The 23,269-nt window shown below is 33.1% G+C and overlaps 1 protein-coding gene across 1 annotated transcript in view; it reads right to left on the bottom strand.

The window, feature by feature from the left end:
• The window catches only part of cdh13 (cadherin 13, H-cadherin (heart)), a 582,964-nt gene that overhangs the window by 25,779 nt on the left and 533,916 nt on the right, over positions 1–23,269 (bottom strand). Inside the window, exon 12 of the mRNA XM_056478107.1 lies at positions 4,417–4,650. Within this exon, the coding sequence (XP_056334082.1) occupies positions 4,417–4,650 (234 nt within the window). The remainder of the gene's footprint in view (positions 1–4,416; positions 4,651–23,269) is intronic.

Below are 23,269 nucleotides of genomic sequence, written 5' to 3'. Positions count from 1 at the left end.
AGGTATAGTGTGTCCATTGTCATATTGGAGTGATATAGGCTTCTTCAGTCTCCAGCTAGACTGCAGCTCAGCACAAGACGCTTGGCTATAGGAGAAATGGTCATGCCCAACTGAGCCTGGTTTATCTGGAGTTTTTTTAATTCTTCACTTTCGCAAATTGGTGAAGTTTTTTCCTCGCTGTGTCGCCACTAGCTTGCATGGTTCGGGACCTGTAGAGCTGCGCATCGATGGATTTGCTCTTCAGCGTTTGGACGCTCAGCAGTGAATATTTAACCACACTGAACAGAACTAAACTAAACTGAACTTAAACTCTGAAAACTGAACTACACTGTTTCAATTTACTGTAATCTTCAATGTGAAGCTGCTTTGACACAATCTACATTGTAAAAGCACTATAGAAATAAAGGTGAATTGAATTGAATTGAATATAAACCCAACAAGTCTCTTTTGTAAAAATTTTCCTAAAGTTAAAATACAACCTAAAATCGCTATGTAATTCTTAACCACTATAATCACCATGGCTGCATAATGTCATTAAATGCGCACATATGTGTGTGTGTGTACTGTAAACTGCATTTGTGTGAGACTTATTTCAGAAAGGCTTGAATCAACTCCACCGCAAATACATCAAATAAACTTACTTGGTATTTTTGACCAATGAGCTGTATTTCAGCATCTGAGTCTGTCACTGTGCTGTTTATTTGACAAAATGCATGATTGCGGGGAGAAGCAGCTCATTTGGATTTAAAGTCACAGGCTACAATAACATCTGCAATTTATTTAGACAGCAGAATGGACATATTCTGGGGGCTATAATAAATTTTCTGATGGGTATTTTGAGCTGAAACTTTAAAGACACATCTGGAGACACCAAAGGCTTATTTTACATCTTGTAAAAGGGGTAAAAAAAAGGTGCCCTTTAAAGCAAAGACATGGTTAGAAACTTAGCATTACTATTATGGCACTTACTATTATGAACTGCAACTGAGATGAGGCTAAGTGTATGTTTAGGTCATTCGATTTTCCAAAACAGTAACAGGTAATGAAAAACAAAAAAAAAAACAGTTCAAAAGAGTCAAAATTCAAAAGTGAAAATTGAAATATGTGGTATTTGTCTTTTTCATGGTGAAAAAGAAATGAGCAAAATTTCTACTTTTTATTTTCATCTTATGGTTTGACCTTGCTTTATGGAATTTTTGCATATCAAAACACAAAACCACCAAAAAACAGAAATAAAAAAGGCTGTTGTTTATTGAACAAGATGCTGTACACATTATACGATGACACATTGCTGACCCACACATTGGCTATTAGCTAAAAGCCAAATTTTTCCCATTTAAATGAGACTCTGGCTGGCAGAAATCTGATATTAAAAATTAGCTAATAGGGTTTTGTTTATAAGAGTAGCTCCTCAATACGTCCTACCCTCACTAAAAATTATTGAATGGATTTACAAATTGTTAAAGGTAAATGTGCTGAATTAAAACAAACATATTAAATTCTGTAATGTTTAACTTAATTTCTTTAAATTCAGCCCATATAATCAGTCCATTCAGCTTCTGTAGCCAAAACAAATTTCTTGTGTGTGTAAGCACACTTGGCAATAAAACTGATTCTGATTCTGATATAAATAGTTTGCAACCACTTACCTTTTAAAAAAAATTGTAAATAAAATGAATCATTTTTTTCTGTGTTGTCATGCTTTAACCCAAATTACGTCACACACTTGAACAATGCCGCACATTTTCAGGCACTTCATGGGACTTTCAGTGCAGTATTCTGGTTACTTTAGGGTCAGTCAGACAGTATTTTCCTCTCAGAATGAGCTGTGTGCGACTATAAGCCACCTGACCTGAAATCACCTCAGCAGTCTCCTCTTGTTCTCTCTCTCTGTCTTTATTATAACATCTGCCACTGATTCTCTTCTCAAACAGCTGACAGAAGTCAGGAGATTCACATGTCTTTTTATATATTTGAGTGTGTGCTCTCGGGAGAGACCGGGAATCGAGAGTGTGCTAAGATAAACCTCAGTCACGCTCAGAGTGATATGTGATGATACACACACTGTCTGCGACAATAACTCTTCATTTGAGCAGGATGTGGTCCATCTGACCCTCATAAAACACCAGGATTTTCGCCATCTACAGGCTGATTGGTGCTCGCATAGCTTGTAGAGATTATGCAGAATTTTTCATTAGAAAAGCTTGAATATTCATCTATATAAAATAACTAAGAAAAAAAAAAATAATAGAGATACTGTTTATTGAAAAAAATGTCAGACAGGAATTTTAATAATGAACTGTTATGATCTTAGTCTTTTCTGCTCAAACTTACATGCTTATTTCAAATGGCGCTCAAGTGTAATTTTCATAATTGTCTGTAATTGCAGACCGCAACTACTAAACTAATCTTATAAATACTAATATTGTTAGAGGCTTTTTAAAAATCTAAAACATAAGCCTAAAACAAAATCATTTCCTCCTTGAAATAAAATAACATTTAATTAAAGATTTTATTTTAGAAGTTGGAAAGGGAATATTTCTCACTTTTTAATTCAGTTTAACTCAAGGTAATAAAATAGTTCAATCTAAAACAAATATTTAATATTAAATATAGATCAGTATTTTGAGGAATTTTTATGAATGATTGACTTTTGGGTAACTACTATGAAAAAAATAATATAATAAGAAAAAGAAGAAGAAGAAGAGGAAGAAGAAGAAGAAAAAAAAGAAGAAGAAGAAAGAAAAATGTACTTAAAATGCACTTGAAATCTAACTATGAAGTCATCAGAAGCAAATAAACTTTTACACCTTCAGGGTTTCAAACTTTGTATGTATAAAAATATGAATAGACTACAAAACAAATACATAAATAAATAATCCCTCACGGCAAGACAAAAACATAACATAACTGTTATTGGAAAAAGACCAATCTCACTAAACACCATCTCAAATTTTGTGAAATGCCTGAGCCAAAATCCATCATCAAAATGATTTAGTTCAATTCCTTCTCAGAATTGTCTCACACAACTTCATTCACAAGCATCAGGCTTAGATGTGAGTGGTTTGTTACCGATTGCAGCGCTTCGATTTGAGGCCCATTACTGAGATTATTTTTTAAAAATCTAATGGTCAGATGTTTGTGCTAGAAATGCATGCAAATTACAGCATTTTAAATGAATTAATGCCTTATTTACATATTTACATTTTTTAAAGGTCCCATGAATTGCTTTGAAATGTGCATTTTTTATTCAATGCTTGGTATAATCTCAGCTGAAATATGAAGAAAGGGTGGGACATAAACTAGCTCCTCCCCCTTAAAAAAACAGCCAATATCATTTTGTTTTTCTTATTGTTCTGCAAGTGAGAGTCGTTAAGCTGAAGCGCCACAAATGAAAAGCAAATGAAAAGCATCTTGAAGAGGGGCGGGGCATATCAGATTCTAGACAGCATGTGATTGGTTAAGATTTGATGCGAAACTGAATTATGAAATGACATGTAAATAATCATTGATCTATTTAGGCAGAAGTGACAAACTGCAAGCTTTGAATGTTTATAGCAGTTTTATATTTCTAAACATGAATTTTGTCACACTAGCTTATAGTGTGCACACTAGCTTAAAGAAATCCTCAAAACTAACAGACTGAAATTAACATCTAACTTTTTTTTTAATTTAACAGGACCTTACAGGATTATTTATAACAAAAAGAAAAATAATAATACAAAAACAAAATGTCTGAAATTCTTAATGTAACCAAAAAATTGGAGAAGTTTGATGGTAACTATTTGTTAATTTTTTCTCTCTATTCACCTGCAGTTTCTTGCTTTACATATAACATACAGTATGTGATAGTTCAAAATGACCACTACTGCCACGTATGCTGCTGCTGCTGGATTACCAATTATTTTTAGGTGTAACAGCAGTTTTCCAGGGGGTGCAAAGCGGCGGGATGTGCACAGACAGAGATGTAGCCCAAAATAACTTGCTAAATTAAGATGAAATAACAAAGCAAAGCATTATAATTCCTTCATAAATCATAATCAATATAATCAGGGGCGTAGTGGACATTTTAAAAGTGGGTATGAAAAAAGCAGCTGCATGAAATCCAAAGGTTTACATTCTTAATCACCTTTTTCTAAATGGCCTGTCTCTAAAAGTGAGGGGGAAGTAACCCCCCGTCTCCCTTGGTTGCTACACCCCTGAATATAATACAATGCTTGTGTATATGCAATGTTTTCACCATAATTACATTCTTACTAAATGCGTTTGTGCTGAAATTGATTAATTAACAATAAGTCAATGTAAGGTCAATGTAGGTATCGTAGTGTATTTCCACAGGCATGCTCTCAGAAATGGCCAGCGCGTGTTTAAGTGTGGGTGAGTGTCTGTTCCTGTCCCGTCTGAGAATAAACTTACCATTGATCCTGGAGATCTTCCATGTTTTCTCCAGTCCTGGCTGTTTGCCGAGCTCAATCTTGAAAGGGTCTGTATTAGGACGAATGTCCTTGTCTCGTCCTCCGATCACCACCACATTCATGTCTTTGGCGTCCTCACACACTCGGGCCACAGACGGGAACACATACGGAGCGTTGTCGTTCTCGTCCTCCAGAGTGATTATCAGTGTACCTGTGCCAGAGGCAGGAGGATTGCCTAGTGGGACGAAAAAATAATACAAATATTCAAATAGGAAAATGCAACAATATAGGACAGGGACGTTTTTTGTTTTGTTAGACATGGTTTGGGTATTTAATTCATATTTTAAAGCATTTTCAGTTTTGGACTGGGTCACACTTTATTTTTAAGGTACAACTCTTGCTATTAACAAACTATTAACTAAGATTTTTAGCTCAATAATCTATTGATTCGCTAATTTGTGCTTAGTTTATTGGATAGGATTAGGGATTTAGAATAAGATCATATTTTAAAGCAATAATAAACAGCTAATATTAATAATAAGCAGGTAATGAGCCAGTTTTCAACTGTGTGAATTGATACTTAAACTAAAGGGTTATTTTGGAATGTTTTGTTTTGTTTATTTTTTATGTTTTTGTAGTTATTTTTTGTTGTTTATAGCATTTTTGGCTTTTTATTTATTTATTTTTTGATATTGAGATATTAAGCTATGTTTACTTTATTTTCAGCAATGCATACTTAAAACTTACCTGGAGTTATTTGCCAAGTATAGGGTTATTGCATAAAATTAAAATACAACAGAAAACTGTAAATATTTTGTTAAATAAAAAAAATAAAAATAATAAAATAAAATAAAAAACAATCAAACAATTTCTATAACTCTGCACATAATTATACACAATTATACAAACATATATATATATATATATATATATATATATATATATATATATATATATATATATATATATATATATATATATATATATATATATATGTGTTCATTTTTTGCATTACTGACAGACAGATAGATTTCGTAGTTGAAACATTTTCAAAAAATCTTAGTCTCACATTTGCCATTATATAATACTCTGAAACTATGACACATGCTTCCATAAAGACCAGCAGAGAGCATTAAAGCGTATAAACACTCTCAGTTTTGCTGTTCACAATCACATGAAGGTCCTCCTCAAGCTTTCTCTCTTTACAGGCCAAATCAATAGTTCTCTTTTGAAGGTACAGGAGGATTGTGTTTAACACTCATCACTGCGCATCTCACTCTAAGCAAAGCAGGTTAAAGACTTATTACAAAAGGTGAGACAGCAACTTTCAGAAACACACATTAGCAATCAGAAAAATAACACCAAATAACATTCAGCAGATTACACATGAACTTGTTTGATTTCAACTTGTTGTCAAAGACATATTCATACATTTTCTTTTTAAATGAATTATCTTTGTCTTTGCCATAAAAATAGTGAATTATATTTGTATTTTGTAAGATATTAGCATTATTAAAGTGCAATTTAAAAGCTTAAACACTGTAAAAACAAAACTGTTATTATACAGAATTTTGCCGTTTTATTTCATCCTTTTTTCATGTTATTCTGAAAAACAGTTAAAAATCATAAAATAACTTAACATAAATTCACATATCCACTACAAAATCACATGCAAAACATGTCAATGTATGTAAAACCCCTAAAAGATATTTTTTACATAACACCAATATATCAGTACACACATTATGAAGACTTTCCTTAGGTTTCTGATGTTTTTATATTTTATATATTTCCTAACACATAATAAATATATTTTTTGACAAATTATTTCATTAAATAAATAAACTAACCAACCCATTTTTTTTCGGACTATTCAGTGTCATGGTGTTAAAAACAAATAACCATGAAACTGCCCCCTGTTTTTCTTTTTTTTTTTGGGTGCATTGCACCTTTATTTTATTTTATAAAAATATTTATTTTATAACATGGAAAATATTAAATAATTTTAATAAACATAACTTTGTGCTTAGCCAAAACGTAAACTGGAACAAAAGTTTTTGATTCATGAAACAATGGACTGTACACCCATGATGATTTCAAAGTCAGGGTAAATGTCATAAGGACTAAGGAATGCCTGTTTTAGGTATATTCATGGGCGCCTGTCATCACTGGAGGTCACATATCTCTGCACTTTCAAAAAAAATAAAAAAATTTAAAAATGCACCATCTTTATAAATAAACCACAGATATTAGTTTAAAACAACTACATTCTTGCATGAAAAAAACGTTAGAACATTAATTATAGAGTCTTTGATGTCAGGGACAAATGTCTGAATGTCTAGCTGAGGAAAGCCTGCTCTTGTCGGATACATGAGTAATGAGTTTATTACTTTAACTAGGCAAGTTTGCTTAATCAGACAAGTCATTGGACAACAGTTCTTTAGACAATCGAAAAAAAATATTCTAAAAGGGGCAAACAATATGAAACTTCAAAAAAATGTAAAATAAATAAATAAATAAATAAACATATTTCATTCCAGCCTAACTAAAATAACTAGGACATTATCCAGAAGAAAAAAAAAATTAAGAAATACTATGAACATTTTCTTGCTCTGTTAAACATCACTTATATTAAATATTTGAAAAAATATTGCCCAAACAATAAAAATATTTGACTTAAAATTTCACAGGATGGCTTAAAAACTTCTACAAACAGGAATTACCATTAAAAAATTAAATATATAAACAAACAAACAAATAAATAACCAACCAACTAACCAACCAAACAAACAAACAAACAAACAAACAAATAAATAAATTCTGGCTACTGATTTGGTCTAACAACAATTATCTCGATCTGAAAAAGTAGCCTCACTTCAAATCAGATTGCACTTTATTAAACACATACCAAGGAAGCAAATACTTAAGAAATATTCTGTTTTTAGCAGATTAGCCGGTTTTAGCAGGACCACATAATTATAAACAGCCCCGGAGGTCACTCGCAATTAACATCCCATGACAGGATCAGTAATTACAGAGCGATTTTGTCCTCTCGTTCCCAGTACCGCTCAGGCCTCAAAGGAAAGAAGAAAAGGCACAGTGTCAAAACAAAGGAGAAACCAATGCCTTGCTAGACAAAGAAAAAAAAATCAGGTTTGTTCCAATTGCGCTCTCTAAAGTACACCTGCAAAGCGTTTAGAGGCAGAACAATGACGTCCTTGCCATGTTTCATTGATTTTCTGCTTAAAAAGATTGTCAAGTACATTTCGCAACACGAAAAGAAACGTATGTCTGCCGAACAAAAAAGCAAACTGTCTCGCCTAAATCTATAAAAGCAGAAGACTTCTCAATATGCTTCACTGAAATAAACATATCCCGCCATGAGCGATAACACAATCTGATGCATAAATCATCAACTCCTGAAAAATTTAGATGTGGCTCTTGTGTGCATTAGTAAATACACCCCATCCCTTTTCTTACACCAGCCTGTGATTGAACGTAGCTAAGGGTCAAGGCACGTATCATATAAAACAGCTGTTTTGGTGTATGGTTGAGAGTGAATATAGATTAGGTTTGTTCATAACAATAGCTATTGACCGCTTTCTGACCCAAAAACACAAGATATGGATGACATGAAACCTCCATGAGCTTGAAGGCGTGACTCTATAATATTCAGAGGGACTTCAGGGGGGTTGGAGACCTAGCAGAGCATGAGCTGGTGTGGTTTTGGAGTAATATTTTGGTTTTTGGGTGCAAGAGGATTCAAGTTTATTTTAGTTTAAATAAATATAGATGAAAATGCCTTTGTAAGGAGATCAGTCAAATTGATGCATCTGGCTGCATGCTATTGGGTTTTCTACTGGAGCGAGATCAAGTCTGTGACAACTACGAAGGTCTTGCATTCATATGTATGCATTCATATTTAATTTTATCATGCTGAAGTGATGTTTACACATGAAGGAAAATGAAATAAAGTTATAAGATACTGTTAGTATTAATATATTGTCTCTTTTACATTTTGATGATATCATAAAAATACATCAGAAGACAAAAGGGAAACTCGTGCAACCTTTCAAATGATAACAATAATATAAAAATTTTATTATTAGTTTATCTGTTTATTCTAACAGCAGCAGCAACAACAACAACATTAACAATAATTGATTAGTAGATGCATAAGTAATTATACAAATGTATAAGTAATTATACATTTTATTAAATTAATGGAACTAGCAGCAGTAGTAATGCTAATAAAATGAATAAAAATAAATAAAATATCAATAAAAATAATCGATGTAATAAAAATGCAACAGAGACAACAAGGCAAACACTCCAAAGTCTTCTGTCTGTAAATGAAAAATCAGTTCAATAAATTAATTTTGTGTTTAAAATAATAATAATAATTATTAATATTAATATTAATAATATCATGGTGGCGCAGTGGGTAGCACGATCGCCTCACAGCAAGAAGGTCGCTGGTTTGAACCTCAGCTGGGTCAGTTGGCATTTCTGTGTGGAGTTTGCATGTTCTCCATGTATTTGCGTGGGTTTCCTCAGAGTGCTACGGTTTCCACCACAAGTCCAAAGACATGTGCTATAGTTGAATTGGGTAGGCTAAATTGACCGTAGTGTATGTGAGTGCATAAGTGTGTATAGATGTTTCCCAGTGATAGGTTGCAACTGGAAGGACATGCGCTGCGTAAAACATATGCTGGATAAGTTGGCGGTTCATTCCGCTGTGGTGACCCCAGATTAATAATGGGACTAAGCCAAAAAAAAGAATGAATGAATGAATGAATAATAATTATTATTATTAGGGGACAAGCAGCGAAGCTGCAAATTCACCCATTGCTATTGTTCCATTCCTATTTTTATTGTTATGATGATAACTATAATTATTATTATTATTATTATGGTTATTATGATTATGATTATGATTATTATTATTATTATTATTATTATTATTATTATTATTATTATTATTATTATTAAATAATACATTAAAATAAATTTATAATACTAATAATCATAAAATAAATAATAATATTAATAATAATAATAATAATAATAATAATTATAATCATTATTATTATTATTATTATTATTATTATTATTATTATTATTATTATTATTATTTATTTTTCCTATTTTTTATCTTACAATTAGAAGCAGTAGTAGTTTAAGTAGTAGTAGTAATGATAATAATAAAAATACTTTCATAAATATACAGAATTATGTAGTTGTAGTCATAATAAATGAATAACATACTTAAATGCATACAGTAACATTATGCAGAAACGCACAAAATAATAGATCAAATAAATTAACAATAACATAAATATATAATTACCAGCAGCAGTTGCAATGCTAATAAAAGTAGTTATAAATAAAATAAAATAAAACAAATACAAAATAAAAAAAATATTGCCAGCTGCTCTCCGACCCCAAAACCCATGATCTGGAGGAGATGAATCTCCCAGAGAGTCTAGAATATTCAGAGAGACTTCAGGGGGTTTGGAGACCTAGCAGAGCATGAGCTGATGTGGTTTTGGAGTAATAGTTTGCTCCTTGAGTGCAAGAAAATTCAAGTAAAAAAAAAAAAGAACATAAAACTGCTTTTTTTCCCCCCACTTTTTGTCAGGAGATCAGTATTACACTGACGCATCTGGCCGCATGTTATTTTGTTTTCCACCACAACAAGATCACGTCCGTGACGAATATAGACACTAAAAATGCCTTTGGATGCATTCATATTTAATGTACCAACCCCGAAGTGAGGTTTGCACATAAAAGAAAATGCAATAAAGTTACATTAAGCTAGTTCGTATTAAAATATTGTGTCTCTCGCATTTTGATTGATATCAAAAAGTGCATCAGAAGATGAAAAGCAAACACTTCCAACTGCTCAAACGCTGGCAATGATATGAAAGTTTAGTTCATTATGATTGGTTTCGGTCTAGTGAAGACAAACATTTCTCATATTGCCTCTGACCTTGCAATAGCGCCTTTGAAGACTATGGGAATATTTTACCTTTGCATGAGGGAATTATTGTGTATTTTGTGACTGGAAGTCTTCCTCGTTCTATCATTGCCCTCACCATTGCTCTGCGGATGTGCTGTATTAATGTGTGTATGTGCTCTTTAAAGGGCACCTAGGTTAGCCGATTTTTCAGATTTAACATAGGTGTTTTGCACCTCCAGCATGTTTCTGTAAAGTTTCAGCTCAAAACACCCATCAGATTTTTCATTGTACCTTTTGCAAGATTCTATTTTATACATTTTTTCACTAGGGGGCAGTTTTGCTGTACTGCGCCTTAAAGGCTAGTCCTCCTCGCCCACCGTTTCTACGTGCCTTTGTGCGTGCCTTAATCTCCTCCCTCTGCTGCGTCAGACAACAGACAGACTTAAAAGAAGCAGATCTCACGTAGTGTTTGTGAGAAATACTATAGTAAGAACTTTACCAATCAGTATTTGTTGTGCAGTTGCATAGATGAGTCACACAAAGTTCACGCGCGCACACGCACACACAGATACACACGCACACCGCAGCAGAGACACACACACACTCACACACACACACTCACACACACACACACACACACACACACACACACACTGACAGACAGACAGACAGACAGACAGAGCACGTTTAGCTTTGCACTCTTTTTGCACGCATATGTGACAGGATACAGGTTACTCTCCACTGCTCTATGATATCTGTATGATGATATCTGTTATGTTAATGTACAAAATAAACCTGATTTAACGTCCACAAACCAGGATTGAAGCGTCTTCCTTTATAATTGTTCTGACACGCGGCTGTGCTGATGAAGTAAAGCTGAAGTGAATCGCTGTAATTCATTACACACATGCTCTGTTTTAAAACATTTTAAACATGTGAAACTTACTCTTGATCACATTTGATGATGATTGATGATCCTAGCAAACTGAACACACCTTAAACCCGGTTGCTTTGCGCACGTCTGGTCTTGTTAATATAATTATACACATGACTACCGGGACATGTTAATACACGCAGCTGTCAATCAATTCGGTGGGCGGGGGGAGCGCACTCCTACGTAAAGTTGCGGTCGATCTGAAAAACGCTCCAATTGGTCCACCATTTTTATGTTGTTAAATTGACAAAAAAGGACTGGGTGTGTTTATTTCACCCCAATATGATGGTCTATATACCATACATGCACATATGTCTGTCCAAACAGCTTGAAAAGTAGATTTTTCACCATAGGTACCCTTTAAAGGGAGTGTAAGTGAAGTGGTGTTTTGAGATGGCTTGTCAATGGTGTCAACATTAACGGACTAACACAACTGGCATTAAGAGTGTAATCAATCTAGATGTGTAACAGTAATGTTCAAGACCACCTGTGTTATGCTGAAGTGCACATGTATAAGTGCATACATATTATTATTATTATTATTATTATTATTATTATTATTATTATTATTATTATTATTATTATTATTATTATCATCATCATTATTATTATACATATTACTATTATATATTTATTTTTAATGTATTATTTATAATAATAATAACAATAATAATAACAATAAATTATTATTATTAATAATTTTTACTTTTAAATAATACTTAAAATAAACTTATAACAAATAGTAATAATTATAACAATAAACAGTAGTAGTAGTAGTAGTAGTAGTAATAATAATAATAATAATAATAATAATAATAATAATAATAATAATAATAATAATAATAATAATAATAATAATAATAACTTTTATGTTATTATTGTTAATAAATGAATGATATAAATATATATATATATATATATATATATATATATATATATATATATATATATATATATATATATATATATATATATATATATATATATATATATATATATATATATATATCTTTAATATATCATATGTATTGTCAATATATTATTAATAAAAAACAAACAGATTAGGATTAGTAAAAGTAAAAATAATAAATGCTTAAAAATTTGCTTAAATACAAAGATAAATGAGTCAAACAAATGAACAAACATACTATAGTAGCAATAGCAAAAAAATTAAAATAAAATAAATAAATAAATAAACTTGCAATCTCTATAAGAGTACACCTTAAACTTCCCATGAAGGCATTAAATGAAGATAAACTCGTGCATTTCCTCCCACGCAAGCAAATCTTATCAGCCGGGCTTTCTGAAGCAGGGGGATTCAGAGAAGACCTGCATGAATGAGGGAATGCAAATCTTCCAAGTTTACAAACGCACACACACACACACGCACACACGCACACACGCCTGCTGTACGTGCTCAGAAAACATTAAAAGCTGTTTATCTTGACGGAGAAAGAAAAAAACAAACATTCCCTTGCTTGATCGCTCTAGTCTTTACCATCTTCATCTTCATCATCATCATCATCATCATCATTATAATTATCTTCCGCAGTGCTAAAAGCTCCTTCATCCTCCAACTCACATTGAAGGTCTATTACACACGTTTAGATGCGCCGTAAAGCGTTAGAAATGAGCAGCGGTGCTTCTTCGTGTTGCAGTTTATCACTTAATAACTTGCATCTTAGAAAACCGCCGACCCCCGTAACATCGGTATTGATTAAGATAAACGTGAGTGGAAATATACAGCAGACTTCATGAATAGTCGAGTACACACTACTTTGTTTAACACGCGGCACTGACATAAAAGATATTCATGAGACATGGATAAGAAAAGGTTGTTTGCATAAATATGTCTATTACATATGCAGTTTGTGATGGGACTGGATGTTTCTGCTGCCGTCTTCTTTCCCTATTAGAATGAGAGTGATTATTTTCTGCTTTGTGATGGTGTGCTGATATATAGATAATGTATATAGACTCATGTTTTGTGTGACTTTGCTGAGATGTATATCCCTCTGCTCTAAACTTCTCCCGAATGCATCGCTAAACATTGCTGATATGGAAGGGATAGACAGTTTTTCAGCCTCACAGCTGTTCGTGAACAGATTCGCAATCAAATGCAAAACTGGGCTTTGTTTTTTTATTTTCATTTCCAATATTTTATGGCTGTGAAAAGTTACGGTTTTTACAGATGGCCAAATTAAGTTTGTCTACTGTAAATACATTTTATATACTGAAAAAAACACAGGGGAGGATTTTTAAGTTTCTGTTTTGTATATGTTTTGGAAAATTATAGCAATATCTCCATACATTTTTGCAACTTCTCAAAGGTTTGTCTATTTTTAACCTCAAAATATATATATATATAAAAAAAAAAATATATATATATATATATATATATATATATATATATATATATATATATATATATATATATATGGTTGAAGTCAGAATTATTGGCCCTTTTAAATTATTAGCCCCTCTGTTTATTTTTCCCCCAATTTCTGTTCAACACATTTCTAATCATAATAGTTTTAATAACTCGTTTCTAATACCTGATTTATTTGATCTTTGCCATGATGACAGTAAATAATATTTTACTAGATATTTTTCAAGATGCTTCTATACAGCTTAAAGTGACATTTAGGGTTTAACTAGGTTAATTAGGTTAACTAGGCAGGATAGGGTAATTAGGCAAGTTATTGTATAATGATGGTTTGTTTTGTAGACTATCAGAAAAAAAAAATATAGCTTAAAGGGGCCAATAATATTGACATTAAAATGTTTTTTGAAAAAATTAAAAACTGTTTTTATTTCTAGCCGAAATAAAACAAATAAGACTTTCTCCAGAAGAAAAAATATTATCAGACATACTGTGAAAATTTCCTTGCTCTGTTAAATATCATTTGGGAAATATTTTAAAATCAAATGGGAGCTAATAATTCTGACTTCAACAGTATGTATATATATATATATATATATATATATATATATATATATATATATATATATATATATATATATATATATATATATATATATTTTTTTTTTTATTTTTTTTTTTTTTTTTTCAACTGTATATATAAGTATTGGTAGCAATTTACAATAAGATTTTATTAGTGAAAATTATTTCATGCAAATATTCTTTTAAAAATAAATATATAAATGCTGCCACTATGAATTTAGGTCCCGTTAGTAACAAATATTAATAATAACAATAATAATAATAATAATAATAATAATAATAATAATAATAATAATAATAATAGTAGTAATAATAATAATAATAATAATAATAATAGTAGTAGTAGTAGTAGTAATAATAATAATAATAATAATAATAATAATAATAATAATAATAATAATAATAATAATAAATTATTATTATTATTATTATTATTATAAAGTAGGCGACACTGTGGTGCAGTGGGTAGCACGTTCGCCTCACAGCAAGAAGGTTACTGGTTCGAGCCTCAGCTGGGTCAGTTGGCTTTTCTGTGTGGAGTTTGCATGTTCTCCCTGTGTTCGTGTGGGTTTCCTCCGGTTTCCCCCACAAGTCCAAAGACATGTGCTGTAATTGAATTGGGTAGGCTAAAATCGGTCATAGTGTGTGTTTGTAAATGGGTGTGTATGGGTGTTTTCCAGTGATGGGTTGCAGCTGGAAGGGCATCCGCTGCGTAAAACATATGCTGAATAAGTTGGCGGTTCATTCTGATGTGGCCCCGGATTAATAAAGGGACTAAGCCAAAAAGAAAATGAATAAATTAATGAATAAAAACAACAACAACAACAACAACAACAACAACAACAACAACAATTACATTAACTAATAATAAACAATACATTTGTTAATGTTGTATTGTTTATACAGTCATTAATATGAAACATTCCATAAACTTATTAAAACATTTATAACTGTTTTAATTGTTGCAGTTAACTAATGTAAACTTACAGAATCTTATTAGAAAGGTGTTACCAAATATTGAATAATTAAGGAATTAAAATTAATTATGAGATGAAATATTAAGTGTAATAAGAACCAGAAACAAATACAACATGAGCTGATTTAAATGTGTGCCTCCCCCAATAACATCATTCAAAAAGTGTGAACTTATAGTTGCAACAATATTAAAACAAAGACAATGAAACAGAACAGAACTTTCACAAAATAAATGGCACTATGGTCCAAATATTCATAAAAACAAACAAACAAATAACAGTATTCTCCTGTGACATTGTTAGAGGAAAAAAAAAATAGTGACCCTAAGTTTCTTTTTTGAAAGTCTACAGAGACCAAATTGGCTACAGCTGCATGAGGAAACCCATAAAAACCAAACAAAAAAAAATCTAAAATGTACCCTCTCATCCTTGTTAAGGTGAAGTTTGAGTGACGTGTCAGGGAAAGATGCTGCTGGTTGCATTAATGATTTTGTTACAGTACAGGACTCTATCTCATCTCCTCAGACCCCAAAGACAGATCCTTGGTTCAGTGCGTTTCTTTATTTTGGTACTGACCCACTGGCCCACAGCGTCTCTTCAAACTGATGCTTTCCTGCAATTGACTACAGCAGCCTGAGATAAAACCCTGTATTTCTCTATCTGTATCTCTCTCTGTTCACAGTCTCTCTCTCACACTTACTGTCTGTCTGATTGATACAACTCCTCAGCAAAATCTTCTTATGTGTATATTATAAGTATATTTTACTACAAACATATTTGTCATAACATGTCAAATAAATCTCTGCTGTCCCTATAATATGTTTGTGAAATTTCAGCTCAAAATACCACACAGAGATCATTTATTATTTCGGTGACACTTTAAAATAATGGTCCATTAGTTAATGTTAGTTATTTACTAACATTAACAAATATATAGTAATACATTTATTATGGTATTTTTACATTTATGCATCTCACGGTGCATTTACTAATGTTAACAAGCTAAGCTTTAGATTTTAACAATGCTTTAGTTAATGTTGAACTATGATTAATAAATACTTAACTAATGTTTGGGCATACATTAGATAATATTAAATAATAAAAAATTATTCTAAAGTTTACCATTATTTCTTGTCAAATTAGCCCCTATTTTTGGTGTTAGCAAAAACACTGTTGATGTTCATGTGTCTTTAAATGTAAATGAGCTGCTGCATTCCAGAAGAGGGCAGAGCCTTTACATGCTATTCTGACACTCCAGAAACAACAAAGCAAATGAATATCATGCAGCCAAAATGTCAGAAATTACAATTACAACTGACAGGAAGATATTTTCTTTCACATAATGCAAAAAAATGCTCACCAAAACAGTAACTTGGTTTTATATACTTTCTTAGTCGTCACCGGTTGGGGGGCGGGGGCGTGGCTGAAATTACGGGAGTTTTCTGGGATAAATAACAAATGGGTGGGTGGCTGGAGATGGGTCTGAAATACAGGAGACTCCCTGGAAAAACAGGAGTGTTGGCAGGTATGCTCACACATACACTATGCACTCTGACTACTTCAATAATGTGGATAAGCCGCTGGGCATTTTACTCGTGCTGAATGCAGTCGACCAATCGCAACAGGCTGTCTTCGGTCCAATCAGCGCAGATTAGCTTCACGCTAAGTAGGGGTTTGGGAACAAATGAATCGCTGAACGAATCATATGGGAGTCGCTGGGATAATTAGGTAAAAATAAATGCAAATTAAAGGACAATGAAAGTGTTTTTTGACTTTGTATGCATATTAAACTGTTGTTGGAGACCCTTACAACCAAAATATGACCCTATATTATGTATAATAGGGGCTCTTTAAAATCCTACATCACATACATAACAATTAAAACATAAGACAAACCCCTCAACATTGTTAAAATGTGAATGCTTTGAATGCTTTTCTGTTTGTTCTGGTTATTTCACTTACTGAATACTAAAAATTATGGCCAATGGTAAAAAAAGAAGAAATCAGAGCAATTCATTAAACTTCAATTATCAAGTTCTTGAACTACAATATAGGAAACATGAGCTAATATCCAACATTTCTCTGAAGATGCAACAAAACAATACTGAAGTCATGCATGATCTGAATAGGCCGTGTGAGTCAGGAGGAAAGCGCAGTGGGGGTGTGTGGAGTGTGTGGTTGCTCACCGCAGTGGTCATACAGAGAGACAGACTGTGAGACAACACACACACACGACTTGAGCAGATGCCTCTCTTCTCGCACTGATATAGCATGCTGAGATTGTAAAGCTTCAGTGCAAAGAGCTATAGGAATAAAACAACTTATATAAGAGTAGCGTAACAGCCCATTAACTTGTGAACTTCTTAAAAAATACCAAAATAAAAACAATAAATAAATGCATGCTAAGCTCATTCAGTTCATCTATGCTTTCTGAATGTTCCATGTTGAGATGAAGAGTGGCCACAATAAAGTTTTTAGACAATAAGAAGAACTTTAAAGAAGACGAAGTCACAGTAAAAGAAGTCTTTCAAACAAACAAACCAAAAAAAAAAAAAATTCGGATTATTTACTCATCACCAGGTCGAGATATGTACTGTACTTATTTTTCAACTACATGCTAATTACTTCTCATTTGAGTATTAGTAAACTGTCTGCTTAATATCTGTTGATACTATAAGAAACTTTGCAAGTACATGTCAACTTACACTAACCGTAACTCCAACCTAAAAGTCTAAGTATAATCTAATGAGAATTAGTTGCAATGTAAAACTCAATTTCAACAAAATGCGTTAAAGGGACCATCAAAATAAAGTAATACCAAATATATATTCATTATTTAATTGCTAGGTAACAGTTTAAAATAATGATGGTCCTTTAGTTAATGCTAGTTAATGTATTTACTAACATGAACAATCTATTAGTAATACATTTATTATGATATTTATTCATGTTTGTTAATGTTTGTTAATGTTAGTTAATGTTATTCAAGTTAAACTTACAAAGTTAACTTGCAGTGCATTAACTAATGTTAACAAGCACAACTTTGGATTTTTATATTGCATTAGTTAATGTTAAACTATGATTAGTAAATTATTTACAAGATTAAACATACGTAGTTAATGTTAGTAAATAAATTAACTAACAATACCTAATGGACTATTATTCAAAAGGGTTACTGATTGTTTTGCTGCCTAAATAAATATCTTGGACCTTCTAATAATAAAACAAATTCTGGAATTAATTCTTCTAAAACATTTACACACTAGTTGAAAAAGAGGAACTCGCATACCAACTTTGATGGCCTGAATTGAGTGAATAATCAGAGAATGTACTTTTGTTTGGATGAAAAGTCTGTTAAGAACTTTCCTTTAGTGAATGTAAACTGAATGAAAAAGAAGCTATATCTTTTCTTCAAAAAAAAAAAAAAAAATTAACAAGATGATGTTCTATAGAGGCTTGGTGGCACAACGGTTAGCACTGTCACCTCACAGCAAGAAGGTTGCTGGATCAAGTCACAGCTGGACCAGTTGGCATTACTGTGTGAAGTTTGCATGTTCTTCCTTTGTTTGCGTGGGTTTCCTCCGGGTGCTCCGGTTTCTCCCACAGTCCAAAGACATGTGCTATAGGTGAATTGAATAAACTAGTGTGTAAATTGTATAAACTAGGATGAAGTGTGTGTGTGTGTGTGTGTGAATGAGTGTGTATGGGTGTTTCCCAGTACTGGAATAATTGCCTGTTCATTCCGCTGTGGCGACCTCTGGAATAGAAACTAAGCTGAAGGAAAATGACTGACTGAATGAATGATATTCCATGTTAAATATTTGAACACATTAAAAAAGTTACTATCACCATATCATATATTACAATCTTATAATATACAAATATTATTACAAAAAGTAAAATAAATATTACTGATTTATAGCAACATTAATAAAAAATACGCTTGAAAAAATATGCTTGTGCTACGCTTCAAGAAAAAGTCATGAAAAAGAGATGTCAAGGATGATTAGCACAATAAAATCGTATAACAAAAGAGCTCATGAAGACTGCACAATTTTACAGAAGAAAGGCCTATTGATACAAGGAGAGACATGCACTTAATCTTAGCAAGAGAAATCGGAAATCCACCCCTTCCAGCAACCTCTGATTTCTCAATCAGCGCTGGAGGGAATGTAGAGAAACAATCCAACATGTGAGCGCATACAGCAGTCGACACTCAGTCAACTTAACAAGGGAGAAAATTGATCCGCAATTAAAGTCAGGCCCTCTTGCTTCAGCTGGAACCTGACAATGAGAAGCCGATTAAACCTGCAAGTCCCTCTAGAACAAAAAGCCTCTGATTAGCCTCATGGGTTCCCTTTAATGAGAAACTTAGAGTGAAAGAACGCTCCGACTCTTGCTTTGACACAGTCTCGGCTGTCTTTTCATCACTATATAATATTGAATAGAAGTCTGTCATTGTTCTTTACGTCAAAGTCTTAGAAGAGGGGATATGTGATTAAGTTCTATTTCCCCCTTGAAAGCCACACAAGTGGACGTGTCACGACTTGTGTTATTAGAGCAATGGATGTTTTTCCAAGAGCATTTCAGACTTCAAAGTGTGGAGGCAAAAAAGACGCTCTAGTGTCTGTAGAAACCAATCAGTGTCAATTTAGTCCAACAGACTGAGGCGGTAATTTGAGAGTGTGCGCTACTGTTTTTCTGCGTCTTATTAGTTTGGTGAAGCAACCCAGCGAAGCACTTATTCACCTAAAATCTAGACTAGTTCTCTATCTATCAGTGATGATAAATCAAACTCCAGATGGTTAATAATTACATTTTAATAATCATTAAGAGTGTACTTGTCTTGCATTCAGCCAAATTAGCAATAGTCTCAGAGAGGTGAAACATGAAGGGATGGGTTTGTTTTGTGTGGAAAACATTTCTGACAGAAATTGCATGAATTGGAGTATATATTAATCATAAGAATGTTTATCTGAAGGATACTGAATCATCTTTGGGAAGCACGATTTACTGTCAACAAGATGAAATACATATTTTTTAAATTCAAACTGTAATTTTTGTTCAGACCAACGTCTTTAAAAAATAAGTTAAATGGAAAAGTCAGTCAAAAGTTAAAACTTACTCATCAATTACTCACCCTCAAGTATTTGCAAACCTTTATGAGTTTTGTTTTCAACCCAGGCCCATTATGGATACGTAACCCTGTATAAGTTTCAGGAGAGCGCGAAATACATCCCAGGATGTACGTTTTTTTTAAGTTTTTGTTTTCACGGATCCACCAGAGGCAGATGTGTATGCTTTTTCAGATCTCAAATTCCGCTGTTGACTGACTGACCGATAATCCCACCCACCGCATTCCCTAAACCCAACTGACAGTGTTTTCACAAGCAACCGTTCTTCGCCGGACTTGAACCCCATCGTCTCTGTCAACTCCTCTCTGCATCTCAAGTCCATTGATGAATGCAGTGAGCCACTGGGCAAACTGGTAACACTGGAAAAGCCGTCCACGTGGAGGTAAGCAGTCAGCTGGTAGTACGAAAAGAGACAGAAGCTGACGGCAGAGTCATACTGCCCCAAAGGGTTTGTTTTAAAGAAGAACTACAGCCATACATACCTCTGACTACATAATTTGTGCTTTCCAGAAATCTATACTGGGCTACGCATTCACAATGAGGTTTGTTTGTCTTTTCTTTTGAATACATTAAAACATATTTTGAGGAATTTGCCGTATACAGTACATAGTTCAGGAAAAAAAAGGCTACAACATTCGTCATAATATCTTCTTTTACTGTTCAGCATAAGAATTTAACTCAGCTTTGGTACAGGTGGAGGGGGAATAAATTTTAAATGAATTTTAGTCATTTTTGGGTGGATGTTCTGCACTACTGAACTCATCAAAATGAAAAATAAGCATTATATGGATTCGAAAATTAAAGAGACTTCAGAAAATGATGTAAACGCTAATACATAATATGTAGTAACATCATGTTGTAAGTCAATCAAATAAGTCTTTTTTTTCTTTCCCGAAGGGCCAGCCTGAACACCTGCCAGTGACCTACTCACACCTGCAACCTCTCCACAATGCATGTCCAGCATTCTCCAGCCTCTGGCGCCTAGACTGCAGCTCTGCACAAAAGTTTGGAAAGAAAAGAAATGGTCGTGCCAAACTGAGCCTGGTTTCTCTCAAGGTTTTTTCCTTCACTTTCATCAATTGGTGAAGTTTTGTTCCTCGCCACTGGCTTGGTTTGGGACTTGTGGAGCTGCGCATCGATGGATTTGCTTTTCAGTGTTTGGACTTTCAGCAGTGAAAATTAAACCACACTGAACTAAACTGAACTTCAACTCTGAAAATTGGACTGACACAGTTTCAATTTACTAGAACGTCTATGTTAAACTGCTTTGACACAATTTACATTGTAAAAGCACTATAGAAATAAAGATGAATTGAATTAAATTATATAATATTAAATCAATTTAATTATATTACTATTGAATAAATATTGTTAAAATCCACTCAAAAATGATTTTTGCAGCTTGTTCAAACTAATGAGCACAATTCTGGAGATTGTTTTGGGAAACCTTAATTGTTTTATGTTCAATCTACTTAAATTGGTTACAATAACTTAATGGATTTGTGTTGGGACAACATGAATTAATTGTGTGGAACCCTAAAAAAAAGCTTGGGAACCACTGCCCTAGAAGTTCTGCACCAGGCAACACTTACTCTTTTCCACACTTTTCTCCACAGTAAAAGCAGCACTTGGATCTCATCACATTGGTCTCTTGCACAGAAGTCGACCCTCCTTTTATCTTATGACCCTTGAGAGCCAGAGGAGGTGCAAAGATAGCCTTGTTTTGACTGCTGAGAGAAAGTGGAGTGATTCTAACAAGAGAAGCAGTGGAGATGCCAAAGCTGAGGGTGGTAAGAACCATGGCTGGATCTCATTATGACACCATTATCTTGGCTGTAGCTCTTGTGCCATGTTGAACATCCTCCTTCGGCTTCAAAGCACAGTGCTGGAGAGGATCTGCAAGGAAGAAACTGACTTCCACTGACGTTTGTGCCCATATGAAGCTGTTCTTCAAAAAGAGGAGTGTCTAAATTAAAGAGCACCAACTATTTACAGGCAAGTGCTCGTGAACTTCACTTCACTGTTACTCCTTAACCAACAAGCAAATATTTATCTTAAAATGAAGGGAAATTTGAAGAATACAGTGAAAAACATTATACTTGAAGAATACAAGTGCATATATTGTACTTTTTAGGTATTAATATGTAATTTTCAGGTACCCTCAGGTATACATGTGTACCTTTTAAAAAGGTACCTCCCCAGTGACAGCTCTGGTACCTTTACTTCTGTGGGTTTAAATTTAAAGGCATTTGCAACTTTAAAACACAATTCAATGCACACTAGGGCTGCACAATTAATCGAAAAAAGATCACAATCTCGATTCGACCCCCTTAATCCAGCATTTCTACGATTCAGCCAATTATACTTTCAAGTTCAGGAGAGAAGCATAAAGGCGAACACACAAGTCTTTGCATTGTTTTACATACATTGCTTAGCAACGTGGATACCTCCAAATGGTGTTGAAAGAGTCACATACTGTATTTATAAGGTAAAATTCACCCAAATTGTTGTTTCTGTCTTCATGTAATAATGTATTCGCAGTGGTGAAATCCTATGTGAGCTGACCATGAGCTGGATGTTTACGAGAAAGGAAGTGCACATCATTTAAATGATCATATCATAATAAGTTGAGAATAAACCTGTAACACTATCCGTATAACTACTCTAGCCTGTACAACATTGAATATAATGCAGAAGGGAATCTGATAATGACAAATGTCTCATTTTACTAGGAAAAAAAATAGGCTAAAAATGTTGTCGATGACAGATTGCAAGTATGTCTCAAACATAATAATTCATCTTTAGAATTATGAATAGTTGTATACTAATGTCATCAGTTTACTGTGATTAATGACCAGGACACATTTAAAGTCTATTCAAGTCC

Source organism: Danio aesculapii, chromosome 18 (genome assembly GCF_903798145.1).
Source record: "Danio aesculapii chromosome 18, fDanAes4.1, whole genome shotgun sequence".
Taxonomy (NCBI): Eukaryota; Metazoa; Chordata; class Actinopteri; order Cypriniformes; family Danionidae; genus Danio; species Danio aesculapii.
The sequence above is the reverse complement of the archived record's forward strand: the minus strand, read 5'-3'. Positions and strand labels throughout refer to the sequence as shown.